Raw genomic sequence first — 14,393 nt, 5'->3', positions numbered from 1 at the left:
GTTTTTAAATTTTTAAATTGTTCGCCAATTCTTGTTCACATTTAAACAGCTGGCAGAAATTTACCGTTACTTTTCGGTTCGTGGCGGTGGAAACGCCAAAAGGGGACTTGAACGCGCGAAAAAGAACTAAGTTGCAGTGGGAACGGGGCATAATAAGAAACCAATTATTTATTATTTATATAAAACCATCAATGACACGTGCATTCAAACACATCCGATATTATCGAGAGTATTCTCGATAGCACTATTGGATGTCCAATCGGCTGTTCCACAGAAATTTGCACTAATATTGGCAAAGCATATGATAAATATAAAACAATGAAAACAAAGCAAATGTGGCACTTTCTCGTGAAAATAAATATAATTTATTGGATCAGCGGATTTGACATCTACATGCATTGCAGTATCGGAGTATCGATACGATTTATTGATATATATGAAGATGCGCGGAAGAAATAAGTTTTCGCTCATCTGGGAACAGCGATTTGAAAACAAAAATTTAGCTTCATAGTAGAATTTTTGTTTATCGAACATTTGGATATATACATATTTCAATATCAAGGCTTGTTTATCTGATTACACGTCAAGTGTTGGACAATTCGTAAATAGTTGAGCTGACAGCGTTGAGCCACATGTTTTCAGGTTGTTTCTCTTATTTACATTGTGTGAAAATCTAGCTAGAATCGAATAAATATCGATTGGGTATTGTGTTGTACATTTGTACATACATAAAACTTGATATCGATTATTCGCAAATCATTAAGAGCGGCGCAGGGCTTAATGAAATAAATTTATTTGAATTGTGTATTTGTAAAAATGATGTGTATTACTCGTTTTAGACTACAACAATTGATGTCATTAACATGGGAGCAACAAACATCATAGATTATCTTTGATTTCCGTAAGGTACATGTACATTTATATGTATGTAAGTTAATAATGAGTTTGCAATTAAATGTTTCTCTCAAAGGAATAAACAAACCAGCTTTAAAAAAATGCCAATTGCTTAATTAAAAAAAAAACCCTAACGAAATTCAAAACTAATTATTAACTGCCCTGTATTATATGTGTTTAATGTAGGCAATCAGCGAAAATCGAACAATCCGTGAGCAATTATATAAACCAATGAATATTGTCAAACGATGAATAAGTTATGCCATATGTATGCATATGTTTGTATATTATATTTCTTTCTATGCATATGTATGTATGTGGATATGTAATCGGTATCTGAAATCGGAGTCAGAGTGCATTTGTCGACAGTGATTCTAATGGATAAAGAACTGAATAAAGCATTGTATATATGTATCAGTGTATGTATTTTGTGTAGATGGAAATGAATTTGTAGAAAACTGTGAACTGCGCGACGAACAGCAAGAAGAGCAAGATCAAGTCGAGTATAATTATTGAAGACACATTGACCATATATTGGTTTGTCAAAAATATTGTAATTCCTTCAGCCAAAACGTAATGCATTCAGTTCAAAAGGCCACCGAGCAGCAGCAGGAGTACATCGGGTCATCATATCGGAGAAGATTGCGCCTACGTCGAGACATCCATAGTGCGTGTAAAGTTGTTGCAACTGCTAAAACTCCTCTACTAACTGCAGAGCAATCTTATGAAGGCATTATCATAATCCTACAGGATCTAGTACTATTGCAGAAGGTGTACGTGAAACAATTTTATTTCGAGAAAAGCGTTGGCAGCGGAGGACACGAACAAATACGACTTCAAATACATTTTGCGTGGTGGCTTATACTATTGGTTGACGCGAGCTCAAGCTTCGGATGATTAAGCATCATTTGGGGTAGCATACACAGTCCTACACCCAATCCTAAAGTCAAAGAAGTTTTTAGCAGTCGACTTCGTCGGAAAGGGTTACACACACTTGCCTTACGGCAGAGGCGTAAGCGAAAACGCTATAAATTCAAACAAAGGTGCTCCTAAGAAAATAATGCCATTATACATACCTGTTAAATGTAACATTACTATTTCTAAGTCGTTTAAATGCGGCAATTGTTATTCGTATTGGTGTATTCGCATTGCAGACTTCGGACAAGTGCAAGAGATGTACAGCTGATATTGCGTTGTTAATGGATTGTGACTTCGATATCGATTTCGATATCTGTAAGACTATACACCACAGACAATCGAAACAAATACCAAATATTAATAGGAACAATATTTAACTTCCTAATACATATTATTTATGCAAACTGCTTCTACCAACGCTCAGTCCAATCAGTAAAAACTAGAAATTTGAGATATATACGATTGCATTGTGTAAAAGACCTTATTTCCCGTACCGCAAAATTGCAAAATATTTTGCGTGCTGCAAACGCGTTAAAGGAATTTAAAGAAAGTAAGTCAAACTATCCCGATTCGCATCATGCCTGCTGCAAGTACCGCAGCCGCCGCCGATATAATTGAACGTGTAGATGGTTCATGTGTGCATGCAGATCGTAACACAAGTCTTTGCCCGGAGCTCTTGCCAATGAAGCCAATTTTCGATAGCACTGGCGTACAAACTACAACGAATGTAAATAAACCTAAGTCTGCGCTTCATATTCCTTGCAATGCCACAAAGAATAATCTTATAAAACTCAACTGGTGGAATTCAACCGTAGCACAACCGAATTCAGCGACTTCGTCGACCATAATATCAAAAGGTCCCTGTATAGCAACTAATCTTCCACCTACAAAGGATAATAACAATACTACTACAGAACAAAGCAGTTTTAATACACCTACACCCGAGCACCTGCATCATCGTCGTTGTTCAAATGAAAGGGATCAGATGTGGAAACCACCTATTACGTCAGCTGATGTTAGTATGACGCTTGATCTTGATGAAACTTTCGATCTTCAAGAATCACAATTACTTGTGAAGGGTAGGTACCCACTTATTTAACATACTCACCTCAGTTCAACTCAGTACATTTGTATACATAAGCATTATAAATAGTTCGACATTTTCCAAGTCTTGAAAATCAACTATTTCAATATTTAAAACTTTCGAAAGAGAGATTTCTTCAGAATAATTTATGCAATGCAATAAATGATTTTCCTTTGTTTTAAATTTATTTTGCGAGTGCAATTAAATAAAAGTGCGCTATTCTGAATATTGATCTGTGAACTTACATTTTATAACTCTACTGGGACATATCCGTTAGCTCTCGTTGTTTGCGCAGCTCAGTTTGGTTTTTGTGGAATTAAATTGCGCTCGACAGTTTCCAAATGGGTGGCAGAGTTCATATTGGGCCTATTGTCTCGATCTTGATAACTACATTATAAAATCTTACTGTGTATTTGGATTTAGATTAAATTACTTTGGTGGAACAGATATTTTCCGTTTTCTCTGATTTAAACAATGGTATGGGTTTTATATACCAAATAAACAAAACTAACGGAGAATCTTTTTAAATCGAAATTTTCTTTGTCTATTAAATAATAAATGCTTTTGAAATTGTATAATAAGTTCTTATAGATTCGCATAGTATATTTACAATTTTAAATCGACGGGGAAGTTATCTCCGACCCCATAAAGTATATATATTCTTGATCAGCGTCAACATCCGAGATTGTATTACCATACAACGTATAAAACAGTGGATCTCAAGAACTATAAGAAATAGAGCTACAATTTTACTTCGACAACACTTGTTTGTTTGCCACGCCCACATTCGCTCATGGAAATTGAAAAATATTGAAGCTAGCGATTATATAGAACAACTACAGTATTCATGATTCCTGAATTTGGTTAAGATCAGATAAAAACTTTAAAAGTTGTTTAAGAAATACTTTTGTATGTCAAAAAACGTCTACTGTTTTGCTGATAATCTTGTAAATTTCCTACTCAATGGGATATTTTCAATTTTAGTACAATATCGGTAAACCAATCTTTAGTATTTTTTATGGGTAGTCTCACAGTCGAGCACACTCGACTATAGCTTTCTTACTTGTTCAATTGAAAACCGTTTGTTTATTTAGAAATAACTTTTTTAATATCTATGACGTCATCGAAATTTCATGAATACATATTGATATGTGTAAGCATATTTTAATTTATACATACATATGTATGTATGTATATACGAACGTACACATACATTGTACATTCATCTCCATAAATACATACATACATGTGTATGTAAAAGATATGTGCGTCTCTCGTCGCAAACACCGAAATACATATGTGACAATTTAAAAGCTTGGTTTTTGTTGTGTTTGCATGTGAAAAACAATAAGCAACAGGCAACCCAAGCCACTTTTCTTAAGTTATCAATTGTTGTTTTGTTGTAAATTTGTACAATTTATTAACGAGGTTAGTGCGGATGGAAATTGTTCGGGGTTTATTATATGTACTATGTATGTGTTTAGCTCTACGACATTGTGCAACACTTATATTTTTATTGAGGATTACGCATACATATGTATGTACATGTGTAAATGTAAAAATATTTGTGTTGATCACCAAACCTCGAGAGAAATAAATAAAATTAGTTTACTTAGTAAATAAAATTAATTTGTGCGAAATGTACGCAGTCTTCAAAATATATACTAAGGAATAAAAAGACATGTATATACATCCAAAAAGTGCAATGAGATGTACATATGCACATATGTTTATTACAATCTTAATTAGACTGCCAGCTGACATGTGTCTCATGAATTGTAAGTAGAATTAAGTACTTATAATTCAACCACATTGTACGGTGACGCAGCATTGGGAATAAACTCGTTTATTGGAGAATAGTGATTGTACATTTAAACACATACATACATACATATATATCGTCAAACATAGAAATCCATAATTCAAGATATGTAAGTAATGTACTGCTCTGTAGAAATAACATTGCTATATACGGTACAGATGTGATCGGGGGTAATTACATCATAAGACAGAAAGTCTATGTGCCATAGATGTTTTACATTTTTAAAACATTTGCAAAAAACAATATATGTATATATATTTTTTGTAATTGTGCAAAAGTTTTACTTAGTGCTATACTTTAAAAAATAAGTCATTTATCTTTTGTTGTGCTCTTTAATAGTGCTAGTGGATTTGACCCAACTGAAGCTTTTTTCCTCGTTTCTTATCAATTCATTTTTATCTACATGTGTTCATATGTACTATACGTACATATATACGTCCGATTGTTGAATTGATTACTTAAGTTTTACTTAGCCTAAGTGCCATTTTCATTGCATCTATAGACGTGTGCCCAATACTTAATCTCTAAGAATGATTTATTTATTGTTCCAAAATTGAGTAAATTTTTATATTAAGACCTATTGTCTTTTTAAAGTAATACGTTGATACTGCTTCAATTAAGTACCTTTGTATAAATCAGAAAACAGGTAATGGTATTATCAGGGGGCTGGATTTTTAGTTGAGTAGAAAGCATTTGTGAGCATATAAATGAAAATTTGTAGAATATTGCAGACGTCGACAACATCACAACCGATATAAAGCGGCTAAATTTAATAGCAAACATTCGTGATGAGCTGCGATGTATTGCGAGGTATGCAAAGATAAATGTTTTATATGGTCAAAAGAGGTGAATAGTGAACTTATTATGCTTATATATATATATATACATATATATATATATATATATATGTATGTAATAATGTATGTATGTATATATATATGATATGTATCTATGTATATACATGCAGAAAAATATGCATTTGTATCTATATGGATATGGATATGCATAAGCAATTTTGGGATACATTACAGAACCGAAACCATACATGGCCGTCCTTAACCAGGATCAACAAGATCAAATGAAAATCAGTGGCTATCGTCGATCACATTTGCGGTTGATTTTGTGTTGGATATGCATTTGCTTAACTGGAGGATTATTGCGTCTAGTATTACATTGGTGGCGTCATTGGTATTTGATAGCCACATGTCAACCATGTCCTTTGGAAGAGGCCCAGCAAGTCCTGGTTGAAGAAGATTATCAAGGAAAGCACAAGCTTTACCACGTAAAGCCTGTCCAAATTATAACTATTCAACATTTAAAGTAAGTACTCCAGATACAACATTAAGTGTGATAAGCATCTAAAATATTTTATTTATTTCAGAAATTTATTTTACGAAAAAGTTCCTGATGAAACCATCGATGATAATAAGCTTCAACTCTCTGTTCATTTCTCATCAGCACATTTCAAAAGTAAGTTTCAATAGTGCATGACAATGATTAGGGGGACTGTGGTAGCGACAATATTTTTGTGGGTGTGTGTGTTTGGATGTGTGTGTATGTGTATCAATACAAGTTTGAAAATAATTACAAATTTATTAGGTGTAGAAAATACAAATTGTGGAGCTTCTGTGTTCTATATGTTTTATGTGAATGAATTAATTGTTTCAAGCTTGAAAAGTCATGTTTCTTTTTATTAATCTTTTTTACTATTCGATTCCTCTGTCGCAAGATTATTATATATGTTCATAACATTTGTCAAGTGGTCCTTTATTGTATTTATTGAGATGGACAGTCAGACAAATGTGCTATTTATTTATAAGCTCAGCACATATACATGTTCTTCTGTAGTTAGCTACTCGGGAGGAGTTTATTTTCGAATGTTTGTATCTTCCTCAATTAAATATATTGACATATCAATATACATTAAGCATATAACTTATGGACATGTTTACTCGCATTTCAGGCTGTCGAACGTTGAGAACGTTTCGATGTAAACAATTGGTTTATGCATGGGACAGTGGCATTAGCAACTTTAATAAAATTAACGGACTAGATGTGAACGTGCCTTGCTCTTACTTCCATCAGCAACGTGGATTAGCACTCCATGAGCAACTATCTCGTGGCATTGTGTTTGGTGTCAATGAGATAACAGTACCCTTAAAAGACGTGAAAACACTATTGTTTTTGGAGGTTCTGAACCCGTTTTATGTATTTCAAATATTTTCTGTGATCCTATGGTTCACCTATGATTATTATTATTATGCTTGTGTCATCATGCTGATGTCGATATTTGGCATTACCATGTCAATCATTCAAACAAAGAAGGTAAGACAATTTGACATTGACACACCCATTCAAACAACAAAATATGAGAGCTATGAGGATAAAATTTTCATTCTAAGCACATTAAATTGCAAATTTAAGATAGTTTCCCATGAAGAAAGTAAACATGGAATTGAAATACAAAATACGCATGACATGCTGTAAGTGTAGAGTATAGAGTTTTTAGCAAAAGTCATTAAAGTTTTCTAGACAATTACGATATTTATATTTATGATATTTATTTATAATACAATGGGTTCAACTTTGTTTTTGGAACCTTTGAACTCTATAAAGTCAATTAACCTATTACCAGGAACGAAAACTACTTTAGTAATAGTCATTGACATTTCAGTAAGTTTATTGAATGTCATCAAGGAGAAGAAAACTCTACTCAACCAAATAAATTTGTGATAAAAGAGAAGATATTGAAAATTATAATAATCCATTATATTGGCTAATCCTTCATGCGTATATATTGCCAACAAAATGTAAAAATTGTAACAAAAGAAGTTCTAATAGAAAGTTTGTAGGAAGTCGTAATTTACTTGTATGTAACACGCAGAATTAGGAATTTCCGACGCTTTAACTTATACATAGTTCTATCTGTCAGTAAATTAATCATTCTTGAAAATTTGAAAACATTGGAGCTATTAAGTTATTAATATTAGTTATTAATCAACCAATCTGCATGGGCATGATTGCGCTGCTATTTTTGTATATTTTTGATGCATTGGTAATATCAACATTGTAGATAAAATTTGTTGGTATGTTTTTGATATATTTATGTTTCTTTATTTTTTTCTGCAATTTTTAAATTTATTAAAAGCTGTCGCATTTATATTTCAGAATCAAAATGTATTACATAAGACTGTGTTGAATACAGGTCATGCACTAGTTGTAAATGCCAAAGGAGTGCCTAGAGAAGTGTTAACATCATCTCTGGTACCCGGTGACATTATTGAAATACCAACATCAGGTTGTACAATGCAATGTGATGCTGTCCTACTGTCTGGTAACTGCATCATGGACGAATCAATGCTGACGGGAGAGAGTGTGCCGGTGACTAAAACACCTCTGCCAATGAAGCGTGATGTCATCTTTGACAAAAAAGAACATGTGAGGCACACTTTGTTTTGCGGTACTAAGGTCATTCAGACACGTTATATTGGCTCGAAAAAAGTGTTGGCTTTCGTCATAAATACGGGTAATGTAACTGCGAAAGGAGGCCTAATACGATCGATATTATATCCACCGCCCGTCGATTACAAGTTCGAGCAAGACTCATACAAATTTATTCAGTGTTTAGCTCTGATCGCTTTTGTTGGCTTTATATACACGCTGGTTACAAAAGTAAGTTCAGCATAGCCTCTAAGACAATTGAAGTTAACCCTTATACAATCAATTACAACAATTACAATTTTAATTTAAAAATGTGCTAATTTTTTAGATATTACGTGGTACCGATGCGACAAAACTAATCGTGGAATCATTGGATTTAATAACGATTGTTGTGCCCCCAGCATTGCCAGCTGCAATGACTGTTGGTCGATTTTATGCGCAAAAACGATTAAAACATAATGACATTTATTGTATATCGCCTCGTTCTATAAATGTCGCTGGTAGTATTGATTGTTGCTGCTTTGATAAGGTAAGTTAGCGTTTGATTGTAATATAACAAAAAAAATATTTAAATATCATCAAACCGTTTTATTGCTTATGAAATAATATTCTATATGGCCAACGCGTATAATTAAGAATACGACGTTGATAAGACAGTTAAACTGATTATCGATTATTTTGGAAACAATCTATGATGTAACTAAAATAACGTTATATTACAAGTCGGTCATTTAATTGATTAAAAAAGTATAAACGATTGTCGAAATTTATACTCAAATGATAAAACAAAAAAATCTTTAACACCTGGGTAGCTTAATATTGCAAGGTTCTGAGTAGCCAAGTCCGAACGTGTTGACTGAAAAGATTCGAAGTCCTGTTAGCTGAAATTATCGATGGGATTTCAGTGGCATCACAGATATTTTCAACATACGAGTCGATTGGGCCGACATCCATATGAAGACCTAGATCCCTAGATCCGATTCAAAAACCAGCAAAAAAGAGACGCACCATCCTGCTCAAGTTTATTTTAGATTCTTAATACAGTTACGCAGCTAAGAATGGAATCTATTTTAAATATTGTATTAATAAAATAACTAATGCTTAAGGTGGAAAATGATGCAAAACTTCATGTGGACGATAATGCTTGTTTTTTTTTTTTTGTGGGAAAATTGATGAAAATAAGAAAAGCGCCATCTATTAATATCAATGTCATTACATAAATTTAGTATATGATTGACGATCCCTTGACAAAAACACGTTGGCTTCGTCTGAGCAGGGACGTAGCCTTGTCTTGACATGGTCTAAAAGGTCTTTACAACTAAAATCCCAGTGCAACTCTCGAAAATGTTGCCCCAACTAGTAGTTGTCTACTTGACATTCAATAAGATATTTATAAGATATATTCGCTATTTAACGCATCAAATCTATTGCTTTATTGCCTTGGAACCTTTTTTTTTTGTGGATATGCTCCAATTTGTCGCTTTACTGATACATACCTAGTCCTTATTATATATTCTACGAGGTACCACATGATTTGTGGTATTATTTTTGTAAATATGGGCTTAATTGGGATATTTTAGACTCAAAATACCATATTATATCGTTTTCCATCAAATAATACTACTTGGTTGTCATCGGATAAAAAAAGAATTTTTATTTCGAAAATAGCCATTTGGACTAAAACTTGATACAGTACAAAGTGATTACATTAATTCGATACTGAGGGTAGTTTGATTTCTATAGTAGATATGCTAATAGTTTTTGCTATCGGCCACTTGAAGAACTCCTTTCTCAGGAGCACCCTTTTAAGATGACCTTTTGATCTTGCATGTCCACCATTTCAATTAATGTAGGTAAAAATTGTTTTAGTTCGCGATTTCATTTTAATTTCGTCAGATTATTATAACTTGTTATTTAATTTGAATATTTAACAATTACATACAAAAATTGTATCAACATTTTTTCTTTATCAAGAAAATTTAACCCAATGAAAATCGATCCATTTTATGTGAATTATTTAAATATTTTTTTTTTTTTTTTTTTTTACTATAATTAAAACGAATAAATAAAACCTATGATTTGTTTTTGTTCAGAATCTCGCAATTTAACGATGTTTAAGAGAATATTATAAGATGTGCTATTCTTTTTTCTCGTCAAATTTTCCCGTTAATATAAATTAAAAAAAAAATTGTTTTTAAGTATTTTCCACCTTAAGCATTAGTTATTTTTTAAACAAAAAATATCAAATTTGGTGCTATTCTTAATTTTGTAACTATAAAAACTAACACATATTATTTGAATGATTTGAAATTAAGATCAACATAGCAAACTTTATTTGTGAACCTTTAGTTACAATTAAAGTTTTACACCATAGAGACTGTATTATTTTATTGTTCAACTAACGCAATATTTTATTAATTAGTAACTGCACTTCAGTCTATTAATAACTAATACAAATTTAATATATATTCAATTCTTTCGACAGACTGGAACTTTGACGGAGGATGGCATGGATATGTGGGGTGTTGTTCCAAAATCATCGACAAATCAATTTCAAATACCTTTAAAGGATATCGGTCGATTGCCCTACGATCATTTTTTATTTGGCATGGTGACGTGCCACTCGATTACTGTTATGAATGGTACTATGACGGGTGATCCTTTAGATCTGAAGATGTTTGAGTCAACCGGCTGGATTCTGGAAGATTTTAATAATATACCAGAAAATGAAAAATATGGCCTCATTTATCCCACAATACTACGTCAGCCGAATCGTGTCAATTTAGGGACTGAGTCAAAAGCAGCGCCTGCACCAGTTATTCGACAATCATCAGTAGACGATCTACTAGCTAATGTTGGCCTATCCCAGTCGGAGATGCATTTTGATCATGGGATTGTTCGTGAGTTTCCATTCGCATCAAATTTGCAACGAATGGCTGTAATCACACGTTGTTTAAGCGCTCGAGGATTCAATGTATACTGCAAGGGATCACCTGAGATGATACAACAATTATGCCTGCCCCAGACTTTGCCCGATGATTATACACAACAGCTCTCGATGTTTGCCAAGCAAGGATTCCGCATTATCGCTTTGGGTTTTAAGGCACTAAGCCCAAAAATTAACTACACAAAAGTGCAGCGGCTGTCGCGCGATGATGTTGAACATAATTTAGAGTTTCTTGGTTTTGTGATAATGGAAAATCGGTTGAAAGCCGACACCACGGCTGTAATTAATTCACTAAATTTGGCAAACATTCGCACGATCATGATCACTGGTGATAATATACTGACAGCGATGAGCGTAGCTCGAGATTGTGGTATTGTGAGTTCATCACAAGCAGTAGTTACGGTGCATGCGGTGCCATCGTCGTCACCTTCGGACAACAAGATTGATTCTAATCATCAACATCAACATACTCAATATCAACTACAGTATACTCTCGAGCTAGGCAGTGAAACAATTAATATGGCCGCACCTGCACCCACTCTAAACGGTAATAAAACATGCTTGGGAGCTGGAGCTGCATTTGTTCAGCATATTGAGCTATCGCAGTCAAACAACTCTTTGATGAACAGCTGCGATTCAAGTTGTACAACGAGCGTACTACCTAACAGCAACAGCTTAACTAGCGTAAAAACTGTTGATACATGGACTCACAATGATGACAATGTGGATGTAGAAATTGGTGTGACAAGCAGTCAATCACTTAATAACCAGCAACATGACTGTTGGCGACAAAATTACACATTTGCAATGGATGGCAATACCTGGCAAATCGTGCATGATCGTTTTCCCAATCAAATGGCAAACATTTTAACGCGTGGCGCAATTTATGCACGCATGTCCCCCGAACAAAAGCAAGCTCTCATTGTGGAATTGCAAAATTTGGACTATTACGTGGCCATGTGCGGAGATGGTGCCAACGATTGTGGTGCACTTAAGGTCGCACACACTGGTATATCGCTTAGCGAAACGGAATCTTCAATCGCGTCACCGTTCACATCACGAAAGCCAACCATTGCTGCTGTACCGATGGTAATTAAGGAAGGGCGTGCCGCGTTAGTGACATCATTTGGCATATTTAAGTATATGGCTGCCTATTCGCTGGTTCAATTTATATCTGTCATGATATTGTACTCGATCAACTCGAACCTCACGGATAAACAGTATTTATACATCGACCTAGGACTCATCTCGGTATTTGCATTCTTTTTTGGCAAAACCGAGGCTTACGCTGGCCAACTAGTTAGTCAGGTGCCTCTCAGTTCATTGATATCAGCGACGCCTTTGGCCTCGCTCCTCTTGCATCTGGCTGCTGTGATTGTCTTCCAGGTAGCGGGTAAGTATATGCAACGCGAAACAAGGGAGCGCTGAAGCTACACTTGTGGCCCCTTATTGAATTACATATCTATGAGCATTCCGCTCTTAACTTATTCTTATAAAGCGCATGCGAAAAGGGTCCATATGTGAAAACTCTTACCTTTTCAATAATTTTTATTAATCGCATTTTTGTTTTGTTTTTTCTTTTTTTCATCTCATTAGGTTGGTTGCAGCTACACCAGCAGACCTGGTTTCAACCATTCGTGCAAACAGCAGATAATGAACATTTAGGCTGCTATGAAAACTATACGATGTTTGCCATATCCAGTTTCCAGTATGTTATACTTGCTTTTGTCTTCTCAAAGGGTGCTCCATATCGTAAACCCATCTGGTCCAATTGGCCCTTATGCCTGACCATGGCGATCAACTTGGCCATCATCATTTATCTAGTGGTGTACCCCAGTGAATGGATATCGCAATTTTTCCAACTAGTCGTTCCGCCCGAGATATCATTTCGCCTAGTTATGCTGTCGTATGGCGTGGCTGCATTTATTACCCACGTTCTAATTGAAACATTTATAATCGAATATTGGCTATTTCAACATTGTCAAGTGCAACGAGAGAAAAACCCTTGCACATCCACTCGTAAATATATGCAATTGCAATACGACATGCAATCATTTGATAAATGGCCACCCATAACGGATGCCTTTGGTGTACATGATTCAACTTCAAGTGATCTACCAACAACAGAAATGCAGCAACCAACATATGTAAATTTAAGTGCTGAGCAACATCCAGATGCCGTACAATATGGCATCTTTCCCGGGTTTTTTGAAAACGTAACCACTCAAAATGCAGTCAATGATTAGCATTACCATTGCATTGCATTAATATATAGAATCTTTCTCTTATCTTTCTCCGTGGCAAGCTGAGATGCAGAGAAAATTTGATATATGATTTATATAGATACATCTTTGTAATTGTAATATATTTTTAATTTAATATGTAATGATATTTAAATAATAGTATTTAATATGTCTGTTATTAATAATACTATAAGTGAGAATTGTAAATACTAAAAAGTGTATTTCTCTGGTTAGGAGGACGTGTATAAGTAGGCACAACAACCAAATCCATTTTGATTAACTTTAGTACTTGTAAGCTGAAAAAATAAAATACAAAGTGTATTGATCAATAATGGCAACTACCTCTGAAAGATTCATTTAGACTGCCAAAACCAAAAACTGGCAGGTATATTGTAATAAATATATCTTAGTATAATTATATAACTTACACCAGCTCAATTGGCTCCCTAATTAAGTATTAATTAATGCCGTTATGAATTTCTGTTCCTTTTATAGTTAATGATATATAATATATTATACATCAGATAAATAACTGTACTTAAAAAGTTAACGATTACTTATGTAAAATGTGCTGAACAAATAAATTAAATGGTCATTAATTCTGAATTGCATATTAAACGAACAATAAGTCATAATTAAAAACTTTGTATTTTAGGGACTGCTATATATAAATGTTCGTATGTGTGGCGTGCAAATCCTTTCCAAAGTAAAAGTGCTCGCTGTGAAATACCCGCTACACATTTTGAATAAAAGGATATTATTATGGTATTAATTTTTAAATATACCAAATTAATATACCGCAAAAATATGAAGAATCTATAAAATGCTGTTTTTGATATATTGCAATAATACTTCTTTCAAATTATACCACAGAATGCAAAATATACCAGATTATCAGCCAAAGCAACTAAGACCCCTAGAAAGTAGGCGCTTTCACCATACAAAAGTCGCAACCAAACTTTAAGGAATTATTAAGACTTTAGATATTCTTTTATGTACTAAAATTCTCAAGCTATAAATTACACTTGTTATTGGAATTTTGTC

The 14,393-nt window shown here is 33.8% G+C and overlaps 1 protein-coding gene across 6 annotated transcripts; it reads left to right on the top strand.

Moving 5' to 3' along the window:
- The first annotated feature begins 745 nt into the window (after nt 1–745).
- On the top strand, nt 746–14,084 carry LOC117573181 (polyamine-transporting ATPase 13A3). 6 transcript variants are annotated; one of them, XM_034256157.2, is made up of 9 exons: nt 746–906; nt 1,081–2,891; nt 5,750–6,038; nt 6,100–6,188; nt 6,682–7,043; nt 7,887–8,390; nt 8,488–8,688; nt 10,645–12,499; nt 12,703–14,083. In XM_034256157.2, the coding sequence occupies exons 2-9, from the start codon at nt 2,390–2,392 to the stop codon at nt 13,350–13,352; spliced, it is 4,452 nt and encodes a 1,483-aa protein (XP_034112048.1). In that variant the 5' UTR covers nt 746–906; nt 1,081–2,389; the 3' UTR covers nt 13,353–14,083. The 6 variants fall into 6 exon arrangements, with proteins under 6 accessions (XP_034112048.1, XP_034112055.1, XP_034112054.1 ...); XM_034256164.2 differs by lacking the exons at nt 746–906; nt 1,081–2,891 and adding an exon at nt 4,454–4,674 and having other exon boundaries at nt 12,703–14,084; XM_034256163.2 differs by lacking the exons at nt 746–906; nt 1,081–2,891 and adding an exon at nt 4,707–4,827 and having other exon boundaries at nt 12,703–14,084.
- Nucleotides 14,085–14,393: the final 309 nt, after the last annotated feature.

Source organism: Drosophila albomicans, chromosome 4 (assembly GCF_009650485.2).
Source record: "Drosophila albomicans strain 15112-1751.03 chromosome 4, ASM965048v2, whole genome shotgun sequence".
Classification (NCBI taxonomy): domain Eukaryota; kingdom Metazoa; phylum Arthropoda; class Insecta; order Diptera; family Drosophilidae; genus Drosophila; species Drosophila albomicans.
Note: the sequence above shows the minus strand (reverse complement) of the source record. Positions and strands in the feature narration are given on the sequence as shown.

What these genes read in the sequence shown, in the direction of transcription:
- LOC117573181 (XM_034256157.2), top strand. Translation starts at nt 2,390, where the DNA reads ATGCCTGCTGCAAGTACCGCAGCCGCCGCCGATATAATTGAACGTGTA. An exon ending in ATCACAATTACTTGTGAAGG is followed by an intron (nt 2,892 to 5,749) that starts GTAGGTACCCAC and finishes GATACATTACAG; the next exon opens with AACCGAAACCATACATGGCC. An exon ending in TATACACGCTGGTTACAAAA is followed by an intron (nt 8,391 to 8,487) that starts GTAAGTTCAGCA and finishes CTAATTTTTTAG; the next exon opens with ATATTACGTGGTACCGATGC.